Below are 21,990 nucleotides of genomic sequence, written 5' to 3' on the forward strand. Positions count from 1 at the left end.
GCTGGAGCCTCCCCCCAACCCCCACCGCCCAATGGGGATAACGTGAGACAGTAGCAAGCTCACATCCAGAAACGGAGACTGGGGGAACATAATGGGCAGGACCTTCTCCACATCTCCGTCGCCAAACTGACCACTAGTAACCCCCAGCCCCCAACTCCCGGAAGGGAGGAAAAGTGGGCACTCCAGTCGTGAGGTAGGAGGCCGAGCCGCCCCGCTGAGCGGGCGCAGATAGAATCTGAACGCCGAGAAGGACGGCCCTGGCTCTTTGATCCGCAGCCAGCCAGGCTGGGCCTGGACCGGGAGGGGCGGGGCGGCCCTCTTCCGGCCCCGCTTTGCGCTGCTGCCAGGGGTCCTGTGGGGCTCTGAGCGGGAGAGGCGTCCAAGACACCCTCCCTCCCTAATACTCTCTGCCCCTGTGCCCTCGGGAGAGGTGGGAAAGTCTACACTGAATCCAACTCAGAAACCTGCTGGGGGCTGCGGTTCACTGCACAACGATCCTAAAGGATCTATGTTTTAACCAGATACAGTGGCCGAGCCAAGGCCAAGCGTCCTGTGGAGGCCCGAGTGGACATGACCCCGGGTGCCTTGTAGATGCGATGGAAGCCAGCACACGTTCCCGCGCTCCTCTGTCTCTAATAGAGCCTGCTGCTTGGATCTTGCGAGAGTTCGCCTGCGTCAGGCTCAGGGTCAATTGGCCCCATGGGAATGCGACTTCCCGTGTTGAGTTGCTTCGGACGACCCACCCCTCGTCGGAATCCCGCGGCCCACGTGGCTGCCCAATGCCTCGCATCCCTGTGCTGCAGATTCTAGGCGTGGAACTTAGTTTGGAGGGAGGGAGGAGTGGGGGGCTGAAAGATCGGCACTGGGTTTGGGGGATCCTTCCTCCTCGTCCTTTTGGCTCTTCCACGCCTCAGAGATGCCACAGGGCTGAGAAGCACTTCACAGGGTGTAATGCATTAGCACCGCATGCAACAGGCGCTCAGTAAATGTGTGAGGGGCATAATGCTTGTGTTCGCACTGTATGTGGGCAGCCTGGAAGGAAGTCCCAGATTGGTTTAGGGTTGCAGAATAGGGCAGAGAATGGGACTTTGAGGAACTTTAACCCTGCCAGCCGGTGTTGGAGAACAGCTTCGAACAGGCTTCAACCTCTAGAAGTCCCCATTTTCAAGCCTTTGACGTACTGGCCGACGCAATCCACACCTTGGCTTGCGTTCCAGGTCACCCCCACGGCCTAGGTGGAGAAACCTGGGCGCAGAGCGGGGAATCCCATATTGTAGGTGAGAAAGCAGGGTCAAGAGTCTCGTTCAGGGTCCCCGCGTTTCAGAAGGGTGAAGCCCGTCGGACGCTTCACAGCTACGCCCGCGAGAGCTAGCCCTTTAAGATTGCGCGCGCGGGTCGCGTCCCGGCCTCTCCGAGGAGAGGAGGGGCGGGGCGGTTGGCCACGCCCCCGCCCCGCCCCGCCCCCGGCGTCCCCGCCCCGCCCCCCGCACTGAGCCGGCGGCGCCTTTGATGTTCGGACCCGCCAGCTCCCGGAGCCGCTCAGCCTGGCGCCCGCGCCCCGCGCCCGCAGCCCGCCCAGGCGGAGTCAGCCCGCGCTCCGCCCGCCGCGCTTCGGGCTCGGAGGTCCGGACCCCGGGCTCGCCGCCTGCCGGGCCGGCTCCGCGCCCCGCACTCCCGCGCGCCGCGCCCCCGCGGGCGGAGCGCACCATGCCGCAGCTGGACTCGGGCGGGGGCGGCGCGGGCGGGGGCGACGACCTCGGCGCGCCGGACGAGCTGCTGGCCTTCCAGGACGAGGGCGAGGAGCAGGACGACAAGAGCCGCGACAGCGCCGCGGGCCCCGAGCGCGACCTGGCCGAGCTCAAGTCGTCGCTGGTCAATGAGTCCGAGGGCGCGGCGGGCGGCGCGGGGGTCCCTGGGGCCGGTGCCGGGGCCCGCGGCGAGGCGGAGGTCGGGGCCGAGGTGAGCGCCGGCCTTCGCCCTGCGCCTCTCGCTCGCCCGCCGCCCTCCGTGCCCGGCTGGCCCCGCCCCGCCCTCCCGGTCCCCTGGGGTACCCATCCCTCAGACCCCTCCTGCCCCGGGCCGCGAGCCCCGCGCCCCTCACGCCCCCTCTGGATCTCCCCGCAGGCTCTAGGGCGGGAACACGCTTCGCAGAGACTTTTCCCCGACAAACTTCCAGAGTCTCTGGAAGACGGTGAGTTACCGCCCGGTTCTCCTCCAGCCGCTAAGGTCCTGGTGGGAAAGGGGGTGGCACGGAGGACGGGGGTGGCGGGGGGGTGCACCCCGCACGGCAACTAAAGGAGGCGGCAAAACCGGGGGGTGGGGTGGGGGCGGGTTTCCCGGGCGCCGCCGGGCTCGAGTCACTTCCGGTGCCCTGACCTTTATAGGAGTAAACAGACCCCCGCCATCTCCGCCTCCCCTCCTGCCCAGGTGACTGACTAATCCCCAGTCTTGAGGAGAAAGCGTTGGCCCAGGTTCCTTGGCCGGCGGGCGGGCTGGGGGTCAAGTAGGGGCCGCCCAGGGGAGGCCTGGACGCGGGGGTCCTTAGTCGGAACTCGGTACCGAGGCACTCCCGGCGCTTTTTTTCTCAAGTCCCACTTGAACGGGACCCCTCGGCAATTCTTACTCTGGAGAGCAGACCCCTCCGGCCCTGACAGCCCGGGCGGGCGCGTCTGACCCAGCTGTGGTTTTTCCAGGCCTGAAGGCCCCGGAGTGCGCCAGCGGCATGTACAAAGACACCGTCTACTCGGCCTTCAATCTGCTTATGCACTACCCACCCCCTTCGGGAGCAGGGCAGCACCCCCAGCCGCAGCCCCCACTGGTAAGTGGCCCCGGCATCCCGCAGGCCTTGTGCCTGCTACCTCCTTGACCAGGTAGGTGAGGCATGGGCAATAAGTGTCTTGTGCCTAGAACAAAATAGATAAGTGAGAACTCTTTTCTGGTGTCTTTTCCCATATACACCCAGTGGGATGGGAAGCAGGAGAACTTTGCTGAAGGAAGGAGAGACCGCCCTAGGCACCCCCTTCCCTCCAGCTGTTGGCCTTTGTCCTCCCAGCTTGCTCACAAGCAGGTGCAGGCCCTGTCCTGATGCTAGGTAATGCCAGGGTAGAGTCTTTTCCGAGAATTTTTGAGCTGACACCATTCCCTCCCCTCCTGAGGTGCTGGTGTTCTGGTGTGGTCTGAACTGTGAGCTTTGCAGTTGGCCTTTTCCCGGAGCCTGAGCCCCAAACCTGGGTGTTTGGAGGAATGGGCAGAAATGCTGGTGTGCTTTAGAGCTCCTGGCTGTGCAGGAGAAACAGACTCGACTCGCTCTGTCCTTCTTGCCATGAATGCACCCTTGCCAGAGAAAGACCACAAATGCAATGTGTAGAAAGTAGGTTTTTATGAGGCTGGTTTGCTTTCCTATGCACCAGGAAGGGCCTGCAGAGGTGTTTCAAATCAGTGGTGTGGGTAAGGGACCTGTTGAATGATTTTGCTAATTAAGTATATTTAAGCGCTTTGAAAGATTCCATGATCGTTACAAACCATGCTTTTCTGCCTCATTGGTACAGATGACCTGAAAGGTAGAAGAGCCTATTCTGAGTGCATTGGAGCAGTACAGCTGCACTTAAAAAAAAAAAAAAATTGAGATTAGTGTTTCAGACTGTCCTCAGCTGGCCTAAATCAGGGGTGAGATTAGAGGTCCTACAGTACACTAAATGTTTGGGGGCTTGGGGCTGCAAGTGGAGGCCTCGTGCAGGAGGGGCCGGCAGGTAGGAGGCTCATATGGCTAGTGGGGGTCACCCTGAGGGAGGAGGGTGACTGCTGGGCCATTTCAGATCAGAAGTGAGGAGAGTTGGTTCTGAAAGCTGTTTTGATGCCGAAGCCGGTGGGAGGTGAGAAGACAGATTCTTCTCCCCAGAAACCCAGAATGGAAAACCTGGTAAACTGTTGACTCTAGAAATGAGCTCCTTGGCCCTTGGACTCCCCATTTTCTCAAATCCAGAAGGAGCGTGATGGTTGAATGGTCTCTCTGCTCTAGGGTGGCTCCGGTCTCTGAGGTGTTTGCTTCCTTCACGTCTGTGAGGGAGGCGGTTGCCCTTTGACCTCACCATCTCAGGCAACACCTCTTCCTAGAGACCTCCACCCTGCACCAGCAGATGCTTAACATAGATTCTTTTTGGGTCTCCTACAACGGGTAAACTCTTAGGTTTTGGGGCCAACTTGACATAACACAGCACTGCCAAACCACCGGCAGGTGAATTGCTTGGACAGGGCGCTGTGGTCACTGTGACAACCATGACTAGACAAAAGACCTAAGACCAAGAACAGTCCTAGGAGGGCAGGCTGCCCTCCAGCCTCTTGTGATTTCACAGTGCTTCAGGAAGGCGGTTGGATTTCTGTGATCCTTTCATGGCCTGCGTGAGTGCGAGAGAGCCCAGAGTGGGAGGGCCCCCTTCTCTGTAAGGGTGTGGTGATGGGACCATTTGGTCTCCTTTAGCTCACACTGGTCAGAGTGTAGGCGGACGGATGGCCAACTCCAGCAGTCAGGATTCTTGGGGGGAGCGGGGAGAGGGGGGTGCTGAAGCAGGCACATCACTCTTCCCCTAGCCTGGGTCATTTGTTTTTTCAACCTCGGCATCTTTCTCAAGCTATAGCAGATGCTTTTCTGTGTGTTATACCCTCTCCTGTAGAGGTAAGTCCCCTTGTCCTCCTCCCCACCCAGCTCAGCCTCCCACTGCCTGGCTTCCGGGAACACGGGAGGAGGAAGACAAGGTCTGGAGTTGACTTTCTATGTGCTGCTATCAGCTGTTCCATGGGGCTGGGAACAAGGACAGAGGCATGGGCCTAAGTTGGGGTCACACTGGGTGAGGAAGATGTACATGAATACAAGGGAGGAGCCTCTTTTAAGCAAACCTGATAGTTAAAAATGAATAGCAAATAGAAGTAATTGTTGGTGTTACCCAAAAAGTTGTTGGACATTTAAATTAGGGCTGGTTTTAAAAGCAAAATTGATTGACTCCGTGTTTTGGGAACACATTTATCAGAAAAGATACCCTTACAGTGGGGCAGGAGTCCATTGTAGGGGCCCTGAGGAAGAACTGCCTTGGGAGGTTGCTTCCCAAGCTCTGCTTTCCTGAGCCCATGGGACAGATGACATGCTGCCCAGCCCCTGCCCTTGAGCCTTAGAACTAGGCCCCCTCCCCGCTTTGCCCGCTCTGAGGGAATCCAAGTGGTCACCAGTTGTGCCGAAGAGCTTTTAAGGCCAGTTACTTAACCTCCCCAGACAGTGGGGAGAGCCCATGCTGGGGTCGTCCTCTGCGCATGAGTGAGTAGCTACCATGTGGGATGCCTCAAAGCATGCAGACTCAAACCTTGCCAGGAGCGATGGACCAAATGACCACTTCACAGCCAACTGCCAGTGGGGAGAGGGGGATCTTTTACCTAAAAGGGTGCTTCTTTTTAATACATGGCTTCTTGTGAATTCTTGTGAATTCTCCTTTTGGGAAAGGAGAATTGGTCAAAGTTTATTTCATGGCTGATGTTTGGCAGGCTTCTAATGTAGGCTTGTAGACAGTTCCTGGCCTAGACCAGTAGCCACGGCTTGTTTTTGTTTTGTTGGCTTTGTTCTGCTCTGAGATTGGGAGGGGGAAGTGGGAGGGCCAACTCTGGGCCTGGCTTTAAGGGAATTCTGGGATGAGTAAGGCTTCGCTCCCTAGGGAAACTCAGATTCTTGGATGTGCGTGACTGCCAGTCTGGTGCAAATCCTCTTCTCAAAAAGGATAGGAAGCCCCGTTGTTCTTGTGGCCCCTTCCATGGCTCCACTTGGAGTCTTGGGCCTGGAAGATTGCTGAGCCTTTTGCCATTTAGATGAAGTGTCCAGAATAGGCAAATCTATAGAGATGGAACATAGATGAGTGGTTGCTAGGGACTGAGGAAAGGGGGGAATGGGGAGTGGCTGCTAATGGCTATAGCGTTTCTCTTTGAGGTAATGAATGTGTTCTGGAATTAGATAGTGGTGCAAGTTATACAACCTTGTGAATATGCTAAAAGCCACTGAACTGTATACTTTAAAACGCTGAATTTTATGATATACAAATTGGATGTCAATTGAAAAAACAAAAAAACAGCTGAGCCTTTTGGCTCTTGCAGGGACTCGGGGCTGTTCCCCTGTGCCTGACCTCCATGGCCATCCTGGTGTCTGTGCATGCCCCAAGCCAGGGGTCAGGCATCCGTTCCAATGTTGGGGAGCCCAGTGGAGGCAGTGGACTCTTGCTTGGACTCCTGACCATGGAGCTCACATTTCTGGACTCCAGGGTCTGGGGTTAGATGAAAGCTGTGCTAATGAGCCCTGGGGGGATTAGGAGGTGCAGGTTTGAGCAAGACTTGAGCAGGGGAAGGAAGTGCTGCTGACCCATGGCCACTATGTCCAGTGAAGCTCTGCAGAGATACACTCAGCCAGCCCTCTATAGCCTCAGAGAGAGGGAGCCAGTGGGCCTTGCTGGGGAGGGTTAGTGATGGTTGATCACCAGCCCTAATTGGAGTGAAGCCTGTTAGGAGGAGTCTGGCACCAGGCTGGGCACCACATAGGTCACAGCCAGCCTTTCTGTCTCTGGGAATGCCTCGCTGAGTAGAAGAGACAGATGAACAGACTGGAACCAGGCCCTGGTCAGAGGAGTGCTGTCTCAGAAGGCCCTGCTGGGGCATCTTGGGTGGGGCCGGCCCTGACATGGGCGGTGGACTGTGGAGAAGGATCTGCCCGGCAACTTTCTGAAGGTGCAGAGTTGGCCACCAGATGAGGACAGGGTACTTGGGCTCCCTTCCAAACATGCCAGATCTCCCACTTCTCTACCTCAGTTGCCACCCTAAAGCCCACACTGTCGCCGTCACTCACCCAGAAGGCGGTAATGGCTGCTTCCAGCCTCTCTCTGCCTCGACCTTGGCCCCCACCTGAACCCATGCCCTCACCCCCAGTCCAGGTTCCACATAGCAGCCAGGCATCAATCAGATCGCATTTCTTGCCTGATGAGACCCTGTAGTGGCTTCCCATTGCTCTTGGAGTAAAATCCAAACCTCACACCACAGCCTGAGTGCCTGGGTGGTCGGCCTCTGCTGACAGCCCCTCCTTCTCATCGCCATACTCTATCTCCATAAATAGGTTTAGTGTCCTGGCCTGTTTTATACCCGTCAGGTTCTTTCCCACCTCAGGACCTTTGCACTTATTTCCTCAGCTTGGAACTCTCTTCCCTAGCTCTCATGTAGCTGCCACCTTCTCATTCCTCATTTGGGGCCTAATTCAAATATCACTTTACCAGAGACACCCCCTGTGAATATCCAGGTGGGACCTCTGTCATCCTCCCAGGCATCAGCTGCCTTGCCCACCTTGGCAGTTCTTCAGGCCGTGGTGGTTGGCATTGCTTTATGATGTACTCGCTAGTTATGCTTAGACCAAAGGCAGCCCATCTGCCAAAAGTATCTCTCAGCCTTAGTTTTCTCATTTGCACAATGGGGGTGGCGAGTCCTCTTCCCAGAGTTGGAGTGTAGACTGGAGGCAGCAGTGCCAGGGAAGTGCCCATGAAGGTGCCAGTGTGTCCTGGGCTTGAGAGGTAGCGGTTTGGTTGTGAGCGGTCCCTTCTTGCTCTCCTGGCTCCTCTGGGTTAGTGGTGGCTCACTGGTAGGCCGGACATAGACTCATGTCTGGAGGACCGTATCTCTACTTTGGGCCACAAAGCTCCAGGAGTCTGAACCCTGGGGGCCGGCTCTGGGGCAGGGACTTAGGTATACAGGCCCATTGCTTGCTGCCCTACCTCATCTAGGGATTCTTAGGGGGGAAGTACCATTCTTGGAGCCGGGATGGGAGCTCTCACTACTCACTCTGTCCTGAGATCCTCTCCTGCCACCTCTAGAGATTTATCTGAAAGAGGTCCCCCCTCCCACAGCCATGTGAAAGCCCTTTATGTAAGATGTCTGGGGCTTAAGCTGTTTTGTCAGAAAAATAGGGAAAAGACCCATTTGTTTCTTAGCCTCCATGCCTCGCTCAGACCTTTTCTCACACGGTCAGCCCTGCATGCACCCCCTCATGTCTTGACCCAGTGTTTCCCTTTCCCTGGTGTGGGGGTGCATTTTTGCAGGCTCTCAGACGGTGCCCACATATAGCATCTGTGTCATCCCTCCTGTAGCTTCTAGTTTGCTCAGAGCTTGCCTTCATTACAGCAGGAACGATGATGTGTACAAATCATTTCTTAGTTATTTTTTGATTTTTTTCCTGGAGCAGTACATTTCAAGAGAGTTATGGGGTCAAAAAGGAGGAGGAATCAGGGGCACCTGGCTGGCTCAGTTGGTAAAGCATGCAACTCTTGATCTCGGGGTTGTGGGTTCCAGTCCCACCCTGGGGGTAGAGATTACATAAAAAAACAAAATCTTAAAAAAAAAAATGTAGCTGGGGCGCCTGGGTGGCTCAGTCGGTTAAGCGTCCGACTTCAGCTCAGGTCACGGTCTCGCGGTCCGTGAGTTCGAGCCCCGCGTCGGGCTCTGGGCTGATGGCTCAGAGCCTGGAGCCTGTTTCCGATTCTGTGTCTCCCTCTCTCTCTGCCCCTCCCCCGTTCATGCTCTGTCTCTCTCTGTCTCAAAAATAAATAAAACGTTTAAAAAAAAAAATGTAGCAAGAACCATAGCATTTTGCTCCTCTGTGACCCCAGTTTGCAGCTTGTTCCTTGCAGTGCCTAAGTGTGCAAACCCCAACATGGAGTTTCTTCTTTGTTGTTGTTCGTTTAATAGGTTCATGGTGGGCAGTGGGACTTCCGAGTTCTTTTGACTTGCATTCCTTCCTGACTTGGAAGGCTGTGTGGTATTGGCTGTGGTGTTTGGAAAATCTGCAGTTGCACCCAAGGTGCAACTACCTTCAGGGCGCCCTTTTGCTGCCTTTCAGGTCCAAGACAGCAGCACCAAGGAGGCTCATCCCAGAGACTCTCGCCCCACTCTATCCCCAGGGCCTGGAGTTAGAAGACTGCCTGCCCACTCCTCTAGCTCAGCGGGGCGTAGGGACTGACCCAACCCTAGGTGACCAACCTAGGCCCAAGAATTCTTCATCCCACTGTACCTGGGTCTCACCACGCCAGTTTCCATAGCCAACAAATGGGGATGTTCCTACCAGCTCTGCCTACCTCCCCACGTGCCCCAAGACAGGTGTGAGTGGGGTTGAAGAGGGGAGGGCTTGGTGGTACCTTCCCCGAGACTAGCAGTTCGTGGCCTCTTGGTTTCACGAGACCATACCCCACCCCTTGCCCGTGCAGGAAAAGCGGTTTAGCTGAGCTCTGAGAAGGGGCTGCAGGGGCCCTGGTTGCAAGTCAAATGCCTGCTGAGGTCAGGCTGGATTAGGGTGGGTACAGCTGCATGAAGGGATAGGGGGATGCCACCGCCTCCCTGTGAGCCTCCTCAGGCAGCTGTGATCCTGAAGCCATAGTCACACTCTCTCATGCCTTGTGACTGGCTGCTTCCTGCCGCTGTGTACAAACAAGACTCTGGTGGAGGAAACAGGTGTTTTATCAGGTCACAGGGCTCCCCGTTCCCCAACAGTTTAGTGCACAGATCTTTGGGTTACTACCCTCCTTCTACTGGTGGGGACAGGAAGGCCAGGTCAGGGAAGAGATCTATCCAAGGCCCCTTAGAGACATGGAGAGGGAGGGCATTGTCTGGAAGTTCCACCCTCGAACACCGTATCTGCCACTCTTTGGCCAAGAGGCCCTGAGTAAGTTACTTAACCGCCGGGAGGCTGAGTTTCCCCATCTAGAAATGAGGAGAATGAGGGTTCTGACCTCCTTGGGTTCCTGGGGCATGGAAGGAGGCACTCACTGTATGTGGGTTCCTGCTATGTGGCAGATGTTGTCAGTGCAAGCACTGGAGTGAACAGCTCTTGCAGAGGGTGCCGTGCCAGGTGGGTGGAGCACTTCTGAAGCCCCCGCGTTTTGCTCTTCCTCAGCTCAGCAGCCAGCCCCCCTGCAGCAACGTGGAGCACAGCTGTCCAGCCTGTCTGGCCTCATGGCCTCAGCTGGCCGGTGACAGAGTGCCTGCAGTATCTAGAACCCTGGTTCCAGACCCCTACTGGAGTTTCTGGGCCCCCCCTGCATGCTTGGCCTTGTCTTAGCAAGAGGGGTGGCAGTCTCTACCCTCCCAGAGGATCTCAGTCCCAATGAGGTAGAGATGCCCTCCGGGGCATTCACAGCTGGCTTTGAGGTTCTGTCCAAATTGGATGAAGGGCAGTGAGGAGGGAGAGGCCAGTGGTGGGCAACCCGGAAGGCTTTTTGAGAGGTCACGCTTGCAGCTGGCCGGGACCTGCATAGGTGAAGTGAGAGAACGCTCTGCGGGGCAGGGTCAGAGCAGAGCAGATCAGGAATCAGTATGTTCTTGGTCATTGGAAGGGTGGCCCAAAGCCCAGGGTCTGTGAAGACTACAAGGTGAGGCTGGAGAAGAGCCAGCAGGGAGGACCCAGCAGGTGACCTTGATATGCAGGCAGCTCTGGTCCCAGAGCCTAGGAGTGGCTGGTAGGCACATGCATGTGTTGGCAGAATGAAGAGCCAGGTGGTGACCATTGGCGCATGGTTTGAGTTGGGCATGGAGGGGGAGGCAGGCAGAGCCAGCAGCTGGGGCAGTGTGGATGCTGGGAGGCCCAGAGCTGATAGGCGGAGTGCGAGCAAGGCCAAGGCAGGGGGTGGGCTTTGGGCAAGGGAGACCCAGCATGCTGGCACATGCAAGGCAACAGAGACTCAGGGGTGGAAGTTTCCATTTTCATGTTATTTCATTTGTCTTTCAGTCTCTGTCTAGAGTCGTGGGTCCAGGGTCTTGGCCCCCTGTTTACTGAGAGGAACTGAACCCTAGAGGTCAGGTCCCTCAGCACATTGGTGATGTAGCCACGATGTAGAGAGCGCCTCTTACCAGCATCCTCTTAAAAAAAATTTTTTTTAACGTTTATTTATTTTTGAGACAGAGAGAGACAGAGCATGAACGGGGGAGGGGCAGAGAGAGAGGGAGACACAGAATCTGAAACAGGCTCCAGGCTCTGAGCTGTCAGCACAGAGCCCGACGTGGGGCTCGAACTCACAGACCGTGAGATCATGACCTGAGCCGAAGTCGGACGCTTAACCGACCAAGCCACCCAGGTGCCCCGACCAGCATCATCTTTAGCAAGACTGTGAGGGCCCCAGCAGTCTAGGGAGGGTCTCTGAGAATCCAGGACATTGTTAGCTTCTTCCTTCAGGCAGTTTGATGCCTGTTTACAGGTCCACAAAGCCTGGGGTTTGGACCTGTCGTCACCTCCCTCCCTTAAAAAGATGTGGCCCACACCAGCCTTAGCATACACAAAGTCTCTGAGCTGCAGCCTGGGTGGGTTTGTCGTGGTCATAGCGTTGTTTCCTGGTGCTGCTAGAACCTTGGGCTCCCCTTGGCACAGTCCCCTCATATGTGAGGGATGGTCCCTGCTGGGTAGGGGTCATGGCCAGGTGCAGAGCCAAGATAGGTGTGAGTCTGGCCCTCTCCTGTGGGGAAGCTGCCCATGGGAGTTTGTCCCACGGAGGTCGACTGCCTGGGCTTTGCCAGTACACACGGCTTTACCGCCCTGAGGAAGATGAGCACCACGGCCGATCCACAGCCAGAGTTCCCTGCAGGGCAGAGGAAGCAGACGTTCTGCCAAGTAAGCTTGCCTTACCCCTCACCCCTCCCATTAAAACAACCAGTTGTTTCTCTGTCCAGAGACAGGAAAGTTGTCTGGGCCCTACACTATCTTCTTCTCAATGACGAGTGTGTGGCTGAGGCATGGACAGGCAGGACGTGGCCTGCCCCAAGAACAGTGAGCTTTGGGGGTTTGCGTAGTTAAGCTGCCCCAGCCCACCATATCCAGGCTGGCCCACGTGAGGCTGACAGATTCCCCCCTCCCAGAAAGCCCAATTACCCCGTGAGGGCAGGGAACTGTGATGGGCCGGGAAGCCAGAAGGCAGGCCCAACTTTTCTCCTTGCTGTGTGATCTCCAACAAATCTGTTAATCTCTCTAGGTCTCAGTTTCCTTCTCTCAGTCAGGAGTGGGGATCCCTGGCCATGAAGGATTGCTGACATTCAGATAAGTGTTGGCTGGAGACAATTGCTGCTCAGGTGGGCGTCAGGTGGGGCTTGCTGGGCATTGCCAGGACTGCTCCAGGGCCAGCTTCCCCATCAGGCAAGAAGGTTGGGAGGGACAGAGGGACAGGTGATGGGAGTTCAGGCTGAAGGCATTCTGACTAACTCTGACCTGGCTCTGGTGGCAGAGGCCCAGCCTCCAGATCTGCTGGGCCGCCATCTGAAACGCATTACCGATGCTTTGTAAACTCTACATCATTTGGCCACATGAAAGCCTAGGATCTAAAAATAGCCACTCCCAGAGGACGCCCCGCATTGGTGGTGCTCAGCTGACCTCTGCACGCACACCCACCACCAGGCCGTCTTCCTTGCCAGGGAGCCCCGACTGGCAGGGCCACACCCACCCACCCTCACAGTGTGGGCAGCTACTGCCTGGGGCCACTTTATCTGGGCACAGATCTGATCCAGCTGGTCAAAGCTTCAGGCCTTGAGGCTTTACCCGAGGCAGAATGTCTGGAGGAGCCAGGAGGGAGGCAGCTGAGGTTGTGTTCGTGGCCCCGGGACCCCTTTCCCAGCCCTGTCACATGCCTGGAATGGCTGCGGGAGGCTCATTGGGAAGCCAGCAGAACCGTCTTACAGATGAGAACACTGGGCCCCATGCAGGGGGAGCATGGGAAGGCAGACTTGGCCACTGTTAGGTGGTGGACAGGAGGGCTGCTGGCTGATGTGCTGGCATTTTGGAGGTCAGGGGCCTACCCAGGGCCCTGTAGTGTCTGTGGAGAGCCAACCCCAGCAGGAAGGCAGGATGGCTGTGGATCTCCAGGCTGCTATGGTTGACTCTTTGCCCTGCTTTCTGTGGGTTCCCTCTCCTTATGGTCTCTATGACCAACTGCAAACCACTCTTTTCCCTAAAAATAAACATGCTTATGGGATTGGGGGAAGCTTTGTAGCTATCAAAGGAAATAATAGGGTGTTTAAGAAAATTACATTGCGTTTTAAATAACCAGCATGAAAGTCATTAAGTTTGAAGTTTCATTCAAATCAGATGGCTCTGTGGCTGGCCCAGTGGCCAGGCAGGCAGAGGGTGGGTGGGCCCTCAGGGATGCAGAGAGGCAGCCTGTGGAGAGATTTGTGCCAGCAGCAATGAGGTCTCTGTTGGGTACAGCCGGGGTCCAGGCAGGGCGGCTGCTTTGTGTGTGCCAGGCTGCGGCAGCCTCCCCACAGCGTGCTGGCCGGCTTTAAGCATTGTGCGGGTGGGAGCCGCCCAGCTGTGGTGGGCAGCCCCATGGGTGGGGCTTGGGGGGGACCGTAGCCCACAGGGCGTAGGGACAGACGACGCTGGGATTGCCGAGCCTACAAGGGGTGATGGCCATGTTGAGGTGGGGTTTCGGGGATGGTGGTTTGGATCAGAAAGGGCTGGGGAAGATGTACTGGGCCAGGCCCATATCTGGCCTCCTCGCTGCGGGGATCTTAGTGCCCCACACAGGGTGTGACACAGAGTAGGTGCTCAGTAAATAGTTGTTGGGAGAATAACAACGGCGACAATTGTGTATGTGTTGAGAACTTCCCGAGTGCCAGGTCTGTGCCTGGGGCTTTCAATCCCAGTATCAAGGTCCTTGCATGAAGCTGAGAAAGTAGATGCTATTACTGCTCTCATTTTACAGATGGGGGATTTGAGGCTCAGCGAGGTTAAGAACATGCTAGTGCCTGGCATCAGGGCTTGGACTTAGTCTGTTTTACCTCAAAGCCCATGTTGCCCATTGCTGTGCTCCTTTGCTCTCAAGTGTGTGGTGATGGGGGCACTGCAGGCCTCCAAGCTGAGTGGTACTCCCACTCCTGTTGTGTTCAGGAGCTGAATCCAGCCGGATTCTCTGACCCCAAGGACAGACTTGGCCCTCAGTGCCCCTCCTGGGCATGACGTCACAGCTCTGGGCCTGGTCAGGGATGGATACTTTCCTCCTTGGATGTTTGACAAGGCAGGGCTTTTAGGACCAAAAGAGTTGTGTTTCTTGGTTGGAAGCAGGAGCCCAGGGTTTCCAGAATAAACATTGCCCTGGAAAATGTTTCCACCTAACAGTTAAGATTGATCAGGTTTGATGCCTGGCAAAAGGATGCAGGATGACACTTAACTGTCCATTGGTGGACCCCCTGTTCCATTGCTGGTCCTTGCTTAGGTTGGAGCTCACTGTTGGGTGTGTCTGTATCAGGTGCCCTCCTTTCTGTGACGTGGGGTTGGGCTGGACGGTGTCCTAGGCCCTGAGTCACTGGGAATGGGCTGACTGAGGAAGCTGAGGTGTCCCTGGGGGTGTGTTGTGTCTGTTGTCATTGTGTCGTCTCACACCGCACCATGGGCAAGCCCTCCCGGGGCATTTTGAGAGCAGTTTTTTCTTGGATCACCGCCCTTCTTTGCCTCCAGTCCCCTGGCTCTGGTCACTGAAGGCCGGTCAGGAGCTCAGCAGTCTGGCCTGATAGCAATCAGGCAGGAGTCCAAAGGAAGTCAAGGACCGCGGCCCCAGCCTGGCACAAAGTTTGGCTTTCCTGAAAAGGCTTGGTCTTTTTTTCTTTTATTTTGTTCCTTATTAATTTAATCCCAACGTCAACCCAGTGAGATGTGGACGGCCTGCAGATGGGGGAGCCAAGGCATGGGGAGACGTGCACCTTAGGAGTGCTGGTGGAGTGATTTGAACCCAGGCATGTGTTTCCTGCCCTTACCTCCATGCTCCCTTGCCTCTTAGACAACATATCTGTGCACTCCTTTTTGAAAAAAATGGGTTTTATAGCTCCAGCTGGGTCCCCTTGGCTGCCCCTATCCCCTCCCTCCCCACTCCTCACCCCCTTGGAATTTGGTATTTCCCTGTCTCCCATGTATTTTTATTCTGTTACACCCAGGTGAGTATCTGTAAGAACTGTTTGGTGTGGTTTTTGGAACCCCCTAAGTAATCTCATTAGGGGGCTCCGCCTTCAGAGGGCTGCTGTGGCAGGTGGAGCAGCCCTGCCCCCCTCCCTGTGCGGACCCTGGGCCTGCAGGGCTTGGGTGTGAGCAGCGAAGCCTGCAGCAGCTCCTTTCCGCTCTGTGCCTTGTTTCCCTTTGGATAAACCGCTGGATTCGGTCCAGGCAGAGCCCCAAGGGTCTTAATTGGCAGTAGCTGTAAAAGTTAGACCCAAATGAGCTTCCTGACCATGGCCCCAGGGCAGGACTGTCCTCCTGGGGCTGGTACAGAGAGCTAGTACAGACCAGAGACCTCATCTTGTCTTTGCTCCTCAGAAGCTGGTTTGAATTCATCAGAGTCAGAAATGCAGGGCTGAGGCTGGGGACAAGATTTCCAAGTCTCCACCCCCGCCTGCCTAGGAGGTACCATCACCCTCCGCCTTTCTGGGCTCTGCCTAGGCTCTCCCGCCTCTCCCTCCTGGGCAGTGCCAGGCCCTCGTGAGAGCCACCTCAGTTGCCAGCAGCTATCCTTACCCCCTGCTTTCGCATGTGGAGGGATGAGCACAGGCCAGACCCTGTGGAGAGATGACCTCTCACATTTCCTTTAGTCATTGATGACTGAGAAACTGAGTCACCTCCTGTGAGGACAGGGTGAAGACATCCTTCATACAGGCTAGGTGGAGGTCACAGCCATACCGCTAGTCGGTTTGTGCCAAGAAAGTTTCTTGGCAGGGTGTTAACTGGCAAAGTCAGAGATCCCAGGTCCCTATGGGCTGGAGGTCTGCGTGGGGAGACCGAGTGGGGGAAAGGGAATCTGGGGACCACTGGGTTCACATGTGCGGTCTCCATGCTGGCACACTACCCCTGGACTGTGAGGCCTCTCGCAGAGTGGTGAAGATCTCTGGCCAGGAACCCCAAAGGGCCGGATTCCAATCCAGATCTGTTGCTACTTGCCATGAGGCCTTGGGCAAGTCGTTTAACCTCTCTGGGCTTCCCTTTCCCCATCTGCAAGATCTGCACGTGTCCTAAAGTGACAAGGGAAGACTGGTCAGACTCTGGTCAGGGAGTAGAACTTGGTGTGCTGGGCATACAGCAGGCTGTTCCTAGTGAGGGCTGCCATCTCTAAATCCGCATCTCTGCTCTTTTCTTCATGCCTTTCCTACACAGCCTGTTGGTTTTGCTCCTATGGAGAAAAACATCCTTGAACTCCTCTAGTGCCCCTTCTGCAGAGCCTTTCTTTCCCTACTGCCTGAGCTCTGAGATTGTCCTGGCCTGCCTTGGCCCACGGTGGGCTCCTGAACAGCTGGGCACTGAAGAGGAGCTGGCTAAGAGACCTCCCCAGGCTGGGAGGGCCGAGGGGGCAGGGATGCCCAGCCCCGGGGCTGCTGTAGAGTCCCCACATACGGTGTGTTGGTAGCATCAACTAGCAGCTGAGCTGCAGCAGCTCCCGGAAGCTTATATTTTCCTCTAAAAACATCCTGTCCTGAGGGGCGTTCACCTCAAAGAGGAAGAAGGAAAGCGCAAGTAAACGAATGCATAGAAACCACTGGAGGCTGTGGGCCAGGCCACTCAGCTCGGTGAGGTTCAGCTAGCTCTGAGGGTGCCTTGGGGCCAGGCTAGGTCTAGAGCAGGCCTGTGGTTTGCCAAGGCCTCATGCAGGGACTCTGGTCCTCACCTCTGGTGTGGCAAGGCCCTGTTATCTGATGTTGAGGCCGGGCGACTGGTAGACTGGCCACACGCACCTGGCAGGGCTCTGTGCAACCATGGCAACACACCGTGCTGGCAGGTGGGACCCAAGCCTCCTGGTCCACAAGGGTGTGGCCCAGCCACCCCCCAGGCCTCCAGCTCAGCTGACCAAACGGCCACAGCTCCGTGCTCTGCGGCAGGTGTCTGGCACAAGGCGTCCGGCACGCTGTGGGCGGGGAGCTCGCGGGCCCTACTCTGGAGAGCACCATGTCCTGGGCAGTAGGGCCCAGAGCGGGGGCTGGGGATAAAACGGCATGAGCCCTGCTGGGGTGTATCTGTAGAGGGAGGGTCTGCAGGAATCCACAAATCCGGGCTCAGTTGATATGTAGACAAGTCTCTTCTGGAAAGTCTTGGGGGGCTTGCTTTCTTCTGGGACACTCATCTTCCAGGTCCCAGGCCTTGAAGGAGCTTCCCACCAGCAACTGGCCAGACTCCTTGGGACTTAAGCAACCACTGGTGCTGGACAGTGGGTCCTAGCTCCACACACAGGTCTGAGGGAGCTGTGGGGCTACCTGGTGGGCCCTAGAGCTGGGAGAGGAACCAGGAGGAACTGATCGAGGTCAGAGTGTATGCTCAGGGCCAGGCCCTAGCTGGAGCCTGGCTCTTGACAGTGTGAGGGAGAGAAGGGAGAGCTAAAGGGGGCTCTGAGCACGGCCAGTGTGTGGAATTGTGCAGAGCCGCTGGGCCACGGAACTGAAGCCCAGGCTATACTGTATCAGTAGCCCACCTTTCTGTCCAGTCAGCTTCTGCCCAGGAACGAGCATGAGGCTTGAGGTGTGGATCTGCCACTCCTGTGGGCTCGTCCCCACTGGCCTCTCTCCAGCTCCAACACAGGCATAGGGAACAAGGAGCCAGGAACTGGGTGACTGCAGTCGGCTCCGTGGCGGATGAGTGGGTGGGGCACACAGAGGTTCTGGAGCACCAGGGACTCCAGAGGCCTTCCCTCTGCCGAGTACGGAACCTGGACAGGTGGAGATGACTAACAAGCCAGTGCTGCCCTCCGGCACCCCCAGGCCCACCTCTGCACCATGTGGGCACCTCTGCCTGCTGGGCTGTGGATCCCCGGCGAGTCGTTTGCAAGGAAGTGACCCTTAGACTGAGGTCAGAATGAGCAGTGAGGCTCGCAAGGAGCCGGAAGAAGCATGGAAAGTCATGAGGGGAGGAGGAGGGGTGGGTAAAGGCGCTGAGGCAGAGACGAGCTAGGCACCAGGGCGGGAGAAGGGCAAGCCAGCGTGGCTGGATGGTGGCTGGTCAAGGATGAGTGGGGCGCACGTGCACTAAGGCCGGGGAGCCATGTCCAGCTATTGCCACCAGGCGGGTTCTTGGTTGCCAGCAGCGCCGGCAGGAAGTAGGCAGGTGGTGTGGCCAGAACTCCAATCCCAGGGGTCCCGGAACCCACTGAAGCATTTTTAGGGTCAGGGAGGGAGGCACTGGTTCAGGGAACTCTGACCAACCAGGCTGGAGAAAGGAAACTGGGGTAAGGACTGGCATGCCATCCCCTCTACCCCCAGGTTTTGTCCATGACCAACCATAAGGCCTTTGTAGCACAGTAGGTAGAATCCCAGCTCTGCCACTTATTGTGTGATCTTGGGCAAGCTGTGTGACCTTTCAGTGCCTCAGTTTCCTCATCTACCAAATGGGTGTAATACACCTATATCCTAGGTTTGTTTAAAAGCATAGGAGTTAAACTCTGTAAGGTGTTCAGAACTGTGCCTGAGACATGGTAACCACTCACTTATCATTGGAAAATGCTTTTCTCTCAGCCTGAAACATTTTTTTGGCTGGCACACAGGCACTCAGTGATGAAAGCGGACTGAATGTGTCTGTCAGTCGTAATCAACAGAGAATCTGGGTGTGTGTGTGTGTGTGTGTGTGTGTGTGTGTGTGTGTGTGTGTGTGGGTGGGTGGGGGAACAGGAGGGCGGGAACTTCTGGCACCGTCTCTGCCACAGGGAGGCTTGCTGGAGGTGGGGGGGGGGGGGGGGCCCCCAGGCCTCACACACTCCCCCACCCCCAGGCGTGAGGCCCGAGGAAGCAGCAACTTTCTTCACTGGGAAAGTGTTGTGGGGCTCAAGCGTTTGGGGGTTTTCAGAGTCAACCGTCAGAGGCGAGGGAGTTTCTCTGCTGGTGGTGGCAAGGGCTCTCAGGGTGCACACAGCCTGTGAGCAGACCGCTGCGGTCTGCAGGGAAAAATGCCGACTGTGTTTATTTTTCACCTGAGCCTGCAGGAAGTAGGGGGGCGAGGGGGTGAGGCAGGGCAGCCCAGCTGGGCCCAAGCTCAACCTCAGGGCAGAAGAGACCTATCCCGGAGTCCCTTATTTCTCCCTCCTCCTGTCCCACCCTACCTTTGGACCCCCCCTTTCCTGGTTCCTGCCTACTCAACGAGAGGAATTTCTAGCCATGGGCTAATGAGAATGTCCCGGAAGGCTGAGAGCCACCTTTGGGACAACAGATTGGGAGTTGGAGTGGCTAGGAGCAGTCAAAGCAATGCAATGGCAGGAGGATTAGCAGACACAGCCTTCCAGCCCTAGGGTCTCCGGGTCCTGGCCCTGCTCTGTAGTGCTGCAGTCTGGCTATGTGTTTCGGGGGGGCAGGGTGCAGACACAGGCAAAGAAGGGGATCCTGGAGTGTCCTCACCAAGGAGTATGGGCTGCTGTCGAGTCTTTGATTTGCTGATGCATTCCATCATGCTGCGAATACTTCCTGAGTGCCCAGGTCTATCCTTGGCCCTCTGCCCTCACATAAGAGAGGTGAGGTTGTGTAGTCGAGATGCTCAGGGCCTCATGGGGACAGTCAACCCAGGCCTGCCAGGCAGGTATCATCAGAGGGAGGACAGGAGAGGAGCTCCAGTCATCAGGTTCCTCATGCACATGCTAGTCCCCAGGCAACCCCACCTTGTCTGGGCAGCCTGGCCCCGGGACAGCCTTGTGCTGAGGCCGTGGAGTGGGACGTTCCACTGGCTGAGGGGGGTGGGGGGCACTGGGCCCTACGCCTGACATTCCCCCTGGCTACCACCACAGACACAGGGGGCCGGGGAGTGTGAGGCTGGGGGGCAGCATGCATAAACGTGGGAAGGACTGGCCGGGCCCTCAGTGCCCTCCCCTGGATCCCTGGCCACCTCAGGGCCTCTAGCTGCTGGCATGTTCTCTGCCCCACCCCTGCCTACCTGGCATCTCTCCTGGGGTTTGGCTGCAGACTCTTGTTTAATTAGAGGCTTTTCCCCAGTTCCCAGGGAAGGCTGGTGGACAGGATAAGCCCTCTGACCATCAGGCAACGCCTCCTACCTCCCACCCCCTCCATACCCGTTGTCCACCTGCATCCCAGGCCAGAGACCGTAGGCTGAGCTGGATTCTGAGATTTCCAAGCCTGGCTGTGCTGCAACCTGGGGCTTTACCAGCCTGGCCAAGGAGAGTCAGCTCTGGTCCTCCCTCAGGTGAGGGGGCTCTCCATGGTTTCTTGGCCAAAGGTAGCCCTCCCCAAGAAGGGTGGTTTGCTGAGAAACGTACTGTGGAGCTACCCTCTCCTGCCTGGAAGCAGGAGAGGCTTCCCCCCCCCCCACCCCCCCCGCCGCCCTTTTCCTGGGCAGAGTGGGACTGTCTTCCTGTAGCTGGCACCTTGGACCCCAGCCTCTGGTTCTAATACTTCCTTCCCAGGGTCCCACTCCCCAGCCAGGCTTACATTCCTGGGGGCCAAAGAGCCAGAACCGGGACTTAGATGGCAAGGCCTTCTCTGAAGCAGGAGCTTACACTCAAAAGCCCCCAGGCCGGAGGGATCTTTGGAGGAAGTTCATTCCAACTAATGGGCCAGGGCTCCAGTCGTGGCAAATGGTTGAATGCCTTCTACCAGAGTCCCAGGTTCTTGAGGGAACGATCTCTGACCTGTCTCCCTGTCTCAAGGCCTGGTCAGGGCTGATGCTGTCTGGCTACTACAGTCCTGGTTGCCTATCAGGATAAATTGGTCCCAGAGGCTTCCAGGAAGCTTCCTAGGCCTTCGGCTGCTGCTCCCCAAAATTCTAACATAGTTTTTGCATCTGTGATCAGTGAGGTAATCAGGGCTGATTTTCTCATCGCTTTTCAAGGGGCATAATGACCCAGGATTCTGTAGTGAAGAAGTTGACGTAAAGGTCAGGGAGCCTTAGAGCTAGGCTTCCCAGCCCACTTCATTGTGGCTCACTTAAAAATTATCACTAGACTGGGGTGCCTGGGTGGCTCCGTTGAGCATCCGACTTGGTTTGGGCTCAGGTCATGATCCCAGGGTCGTTGGATTGAGCCCCACATCAGGCTCCATGCTGAGCCTGGAGCTTGCTTAAGATTAATTCATTCTCATTCTGTCTCTCCCTCCCTGCCTCCCTTCCTCTCTCACCCTCCCCCTCTCCCCCTCTCTCTCACCCCCCCTCCCTTCTCTCCCACCCCACCCCTCTCCCCCCACTTGCATGTGCATGTGTTCTCTAATAAAAAAATTAAAAATATGTATCCTTACACTAACTGGAGAAGGAGGCTGGAGGCTGAAGCACACATGGGAAATGCTGGGCATGGTGAGCAGGGAAGAGAGGGAGGCAGTGGGGTTAGGGAGAGAGTGGGCCTCACCACACACAGCTTTGTAGGTCATCTAAGTCTGTTTCTTGCTCTGGGCAGGGGAATGGTGTGATCTGAGGCACGGGTTTGCTGGATGGAAGAATGCTGGAGGGCAAGAGGCTACTGGAGTTGTCTGAGTGGGAAGCGACTGGGGCTTGGACTGAGTTGGGGATAGGGAGGAAGAAGTGGTGGGCTCTCAATTATCTTGAAAGTAGAGCCATTAGGATTGCCTGACAAATTGGAGACGTGTGTGAGAGAAGAGAGTCCAGGATTACTCCAAGGTGTCTGAGCATCTGGAAGGAGAGCATTGCCAGTAACTGGGGAAGACGGAGAGGAGCATTTGGTGCAGCACACCAGAGGCTCTGCTTTGGCCATACTGGGTTTGGGCAGCATTTCTGACTTTTGGGTAGACTTGGTGAGTATGCATTCGGGGAGTGGTGTTCCCTAGGGGAAGCAGAGGCTGAGATAGAAATGTCAGTAATCAGATGAGGACATTTGAAGCTACCACCCTGGATGAGAACACTCTGGAAAGGATGGTAGATGGAAAGCCAAGGGCACATCTTGGGTGGGATCAGGAAGATGAGGAGCCAGAAATTAGCCCAAGAAAGAATGGCCTCTGAGCTTGGAAGAAAATAGGTCAGTGTGGCATTCTAGAAGCCAA

General features: G+C 56.5%; 1 protein-coding gene across 8 annotated transcripts in view; it reads left to right on the forward strand.

Annotated features, from left to right (window-relative positions):
* The first annotated feature begins 1,689 nt into the window (after positions 1-1,689).
* The window catches only part of TCF7 (transcription factor 7), a 32,726-nt gene continuing 12,425 nt past the window's right edge, over positions 1,690-21,990 (forward strand). For 6 of the 8 annotated variants that reach the window (XM_030318136.1, XM_030318145.1, XM_030318161.1 and 3 more), the window contains exons 1-3: positions 1,693-1,959; positions 2,125-2,191; positions 2,694-2,818. In XM_030318136.1, coding sequence (XP_030173996.1) covers positions 1,708-1,959; positions 2,125-2,191; positions 2,694-2,818 — 444 coding nt within the window. In that variant the 5' untranslated portion in view covers positions 1,693-1,707. Of the gene's footprint in view, positions 1,960-2,124; positions 2,192-2,414; positions 2,472-2,693; positions 2,819-21,990 lie in introns of those variants that run through there. The other 2 variants (XM_030318197.1, XM_030318204.1) reach the window with 2 other exon arrangements.

Source organism: Lynx canadensis, chromosome A1 (assembly GCF_007474595.2).
Source record: "Lynx canadensis isolate LIC74 chromosome A1, mLynCan4.pri.v2, whole genome shotgun sequence".
NCBI lineage: Eukaryota > Metazoa > Chordata > Mammalia > Carnivora > Felidae > Lynx > Lynx canadensis.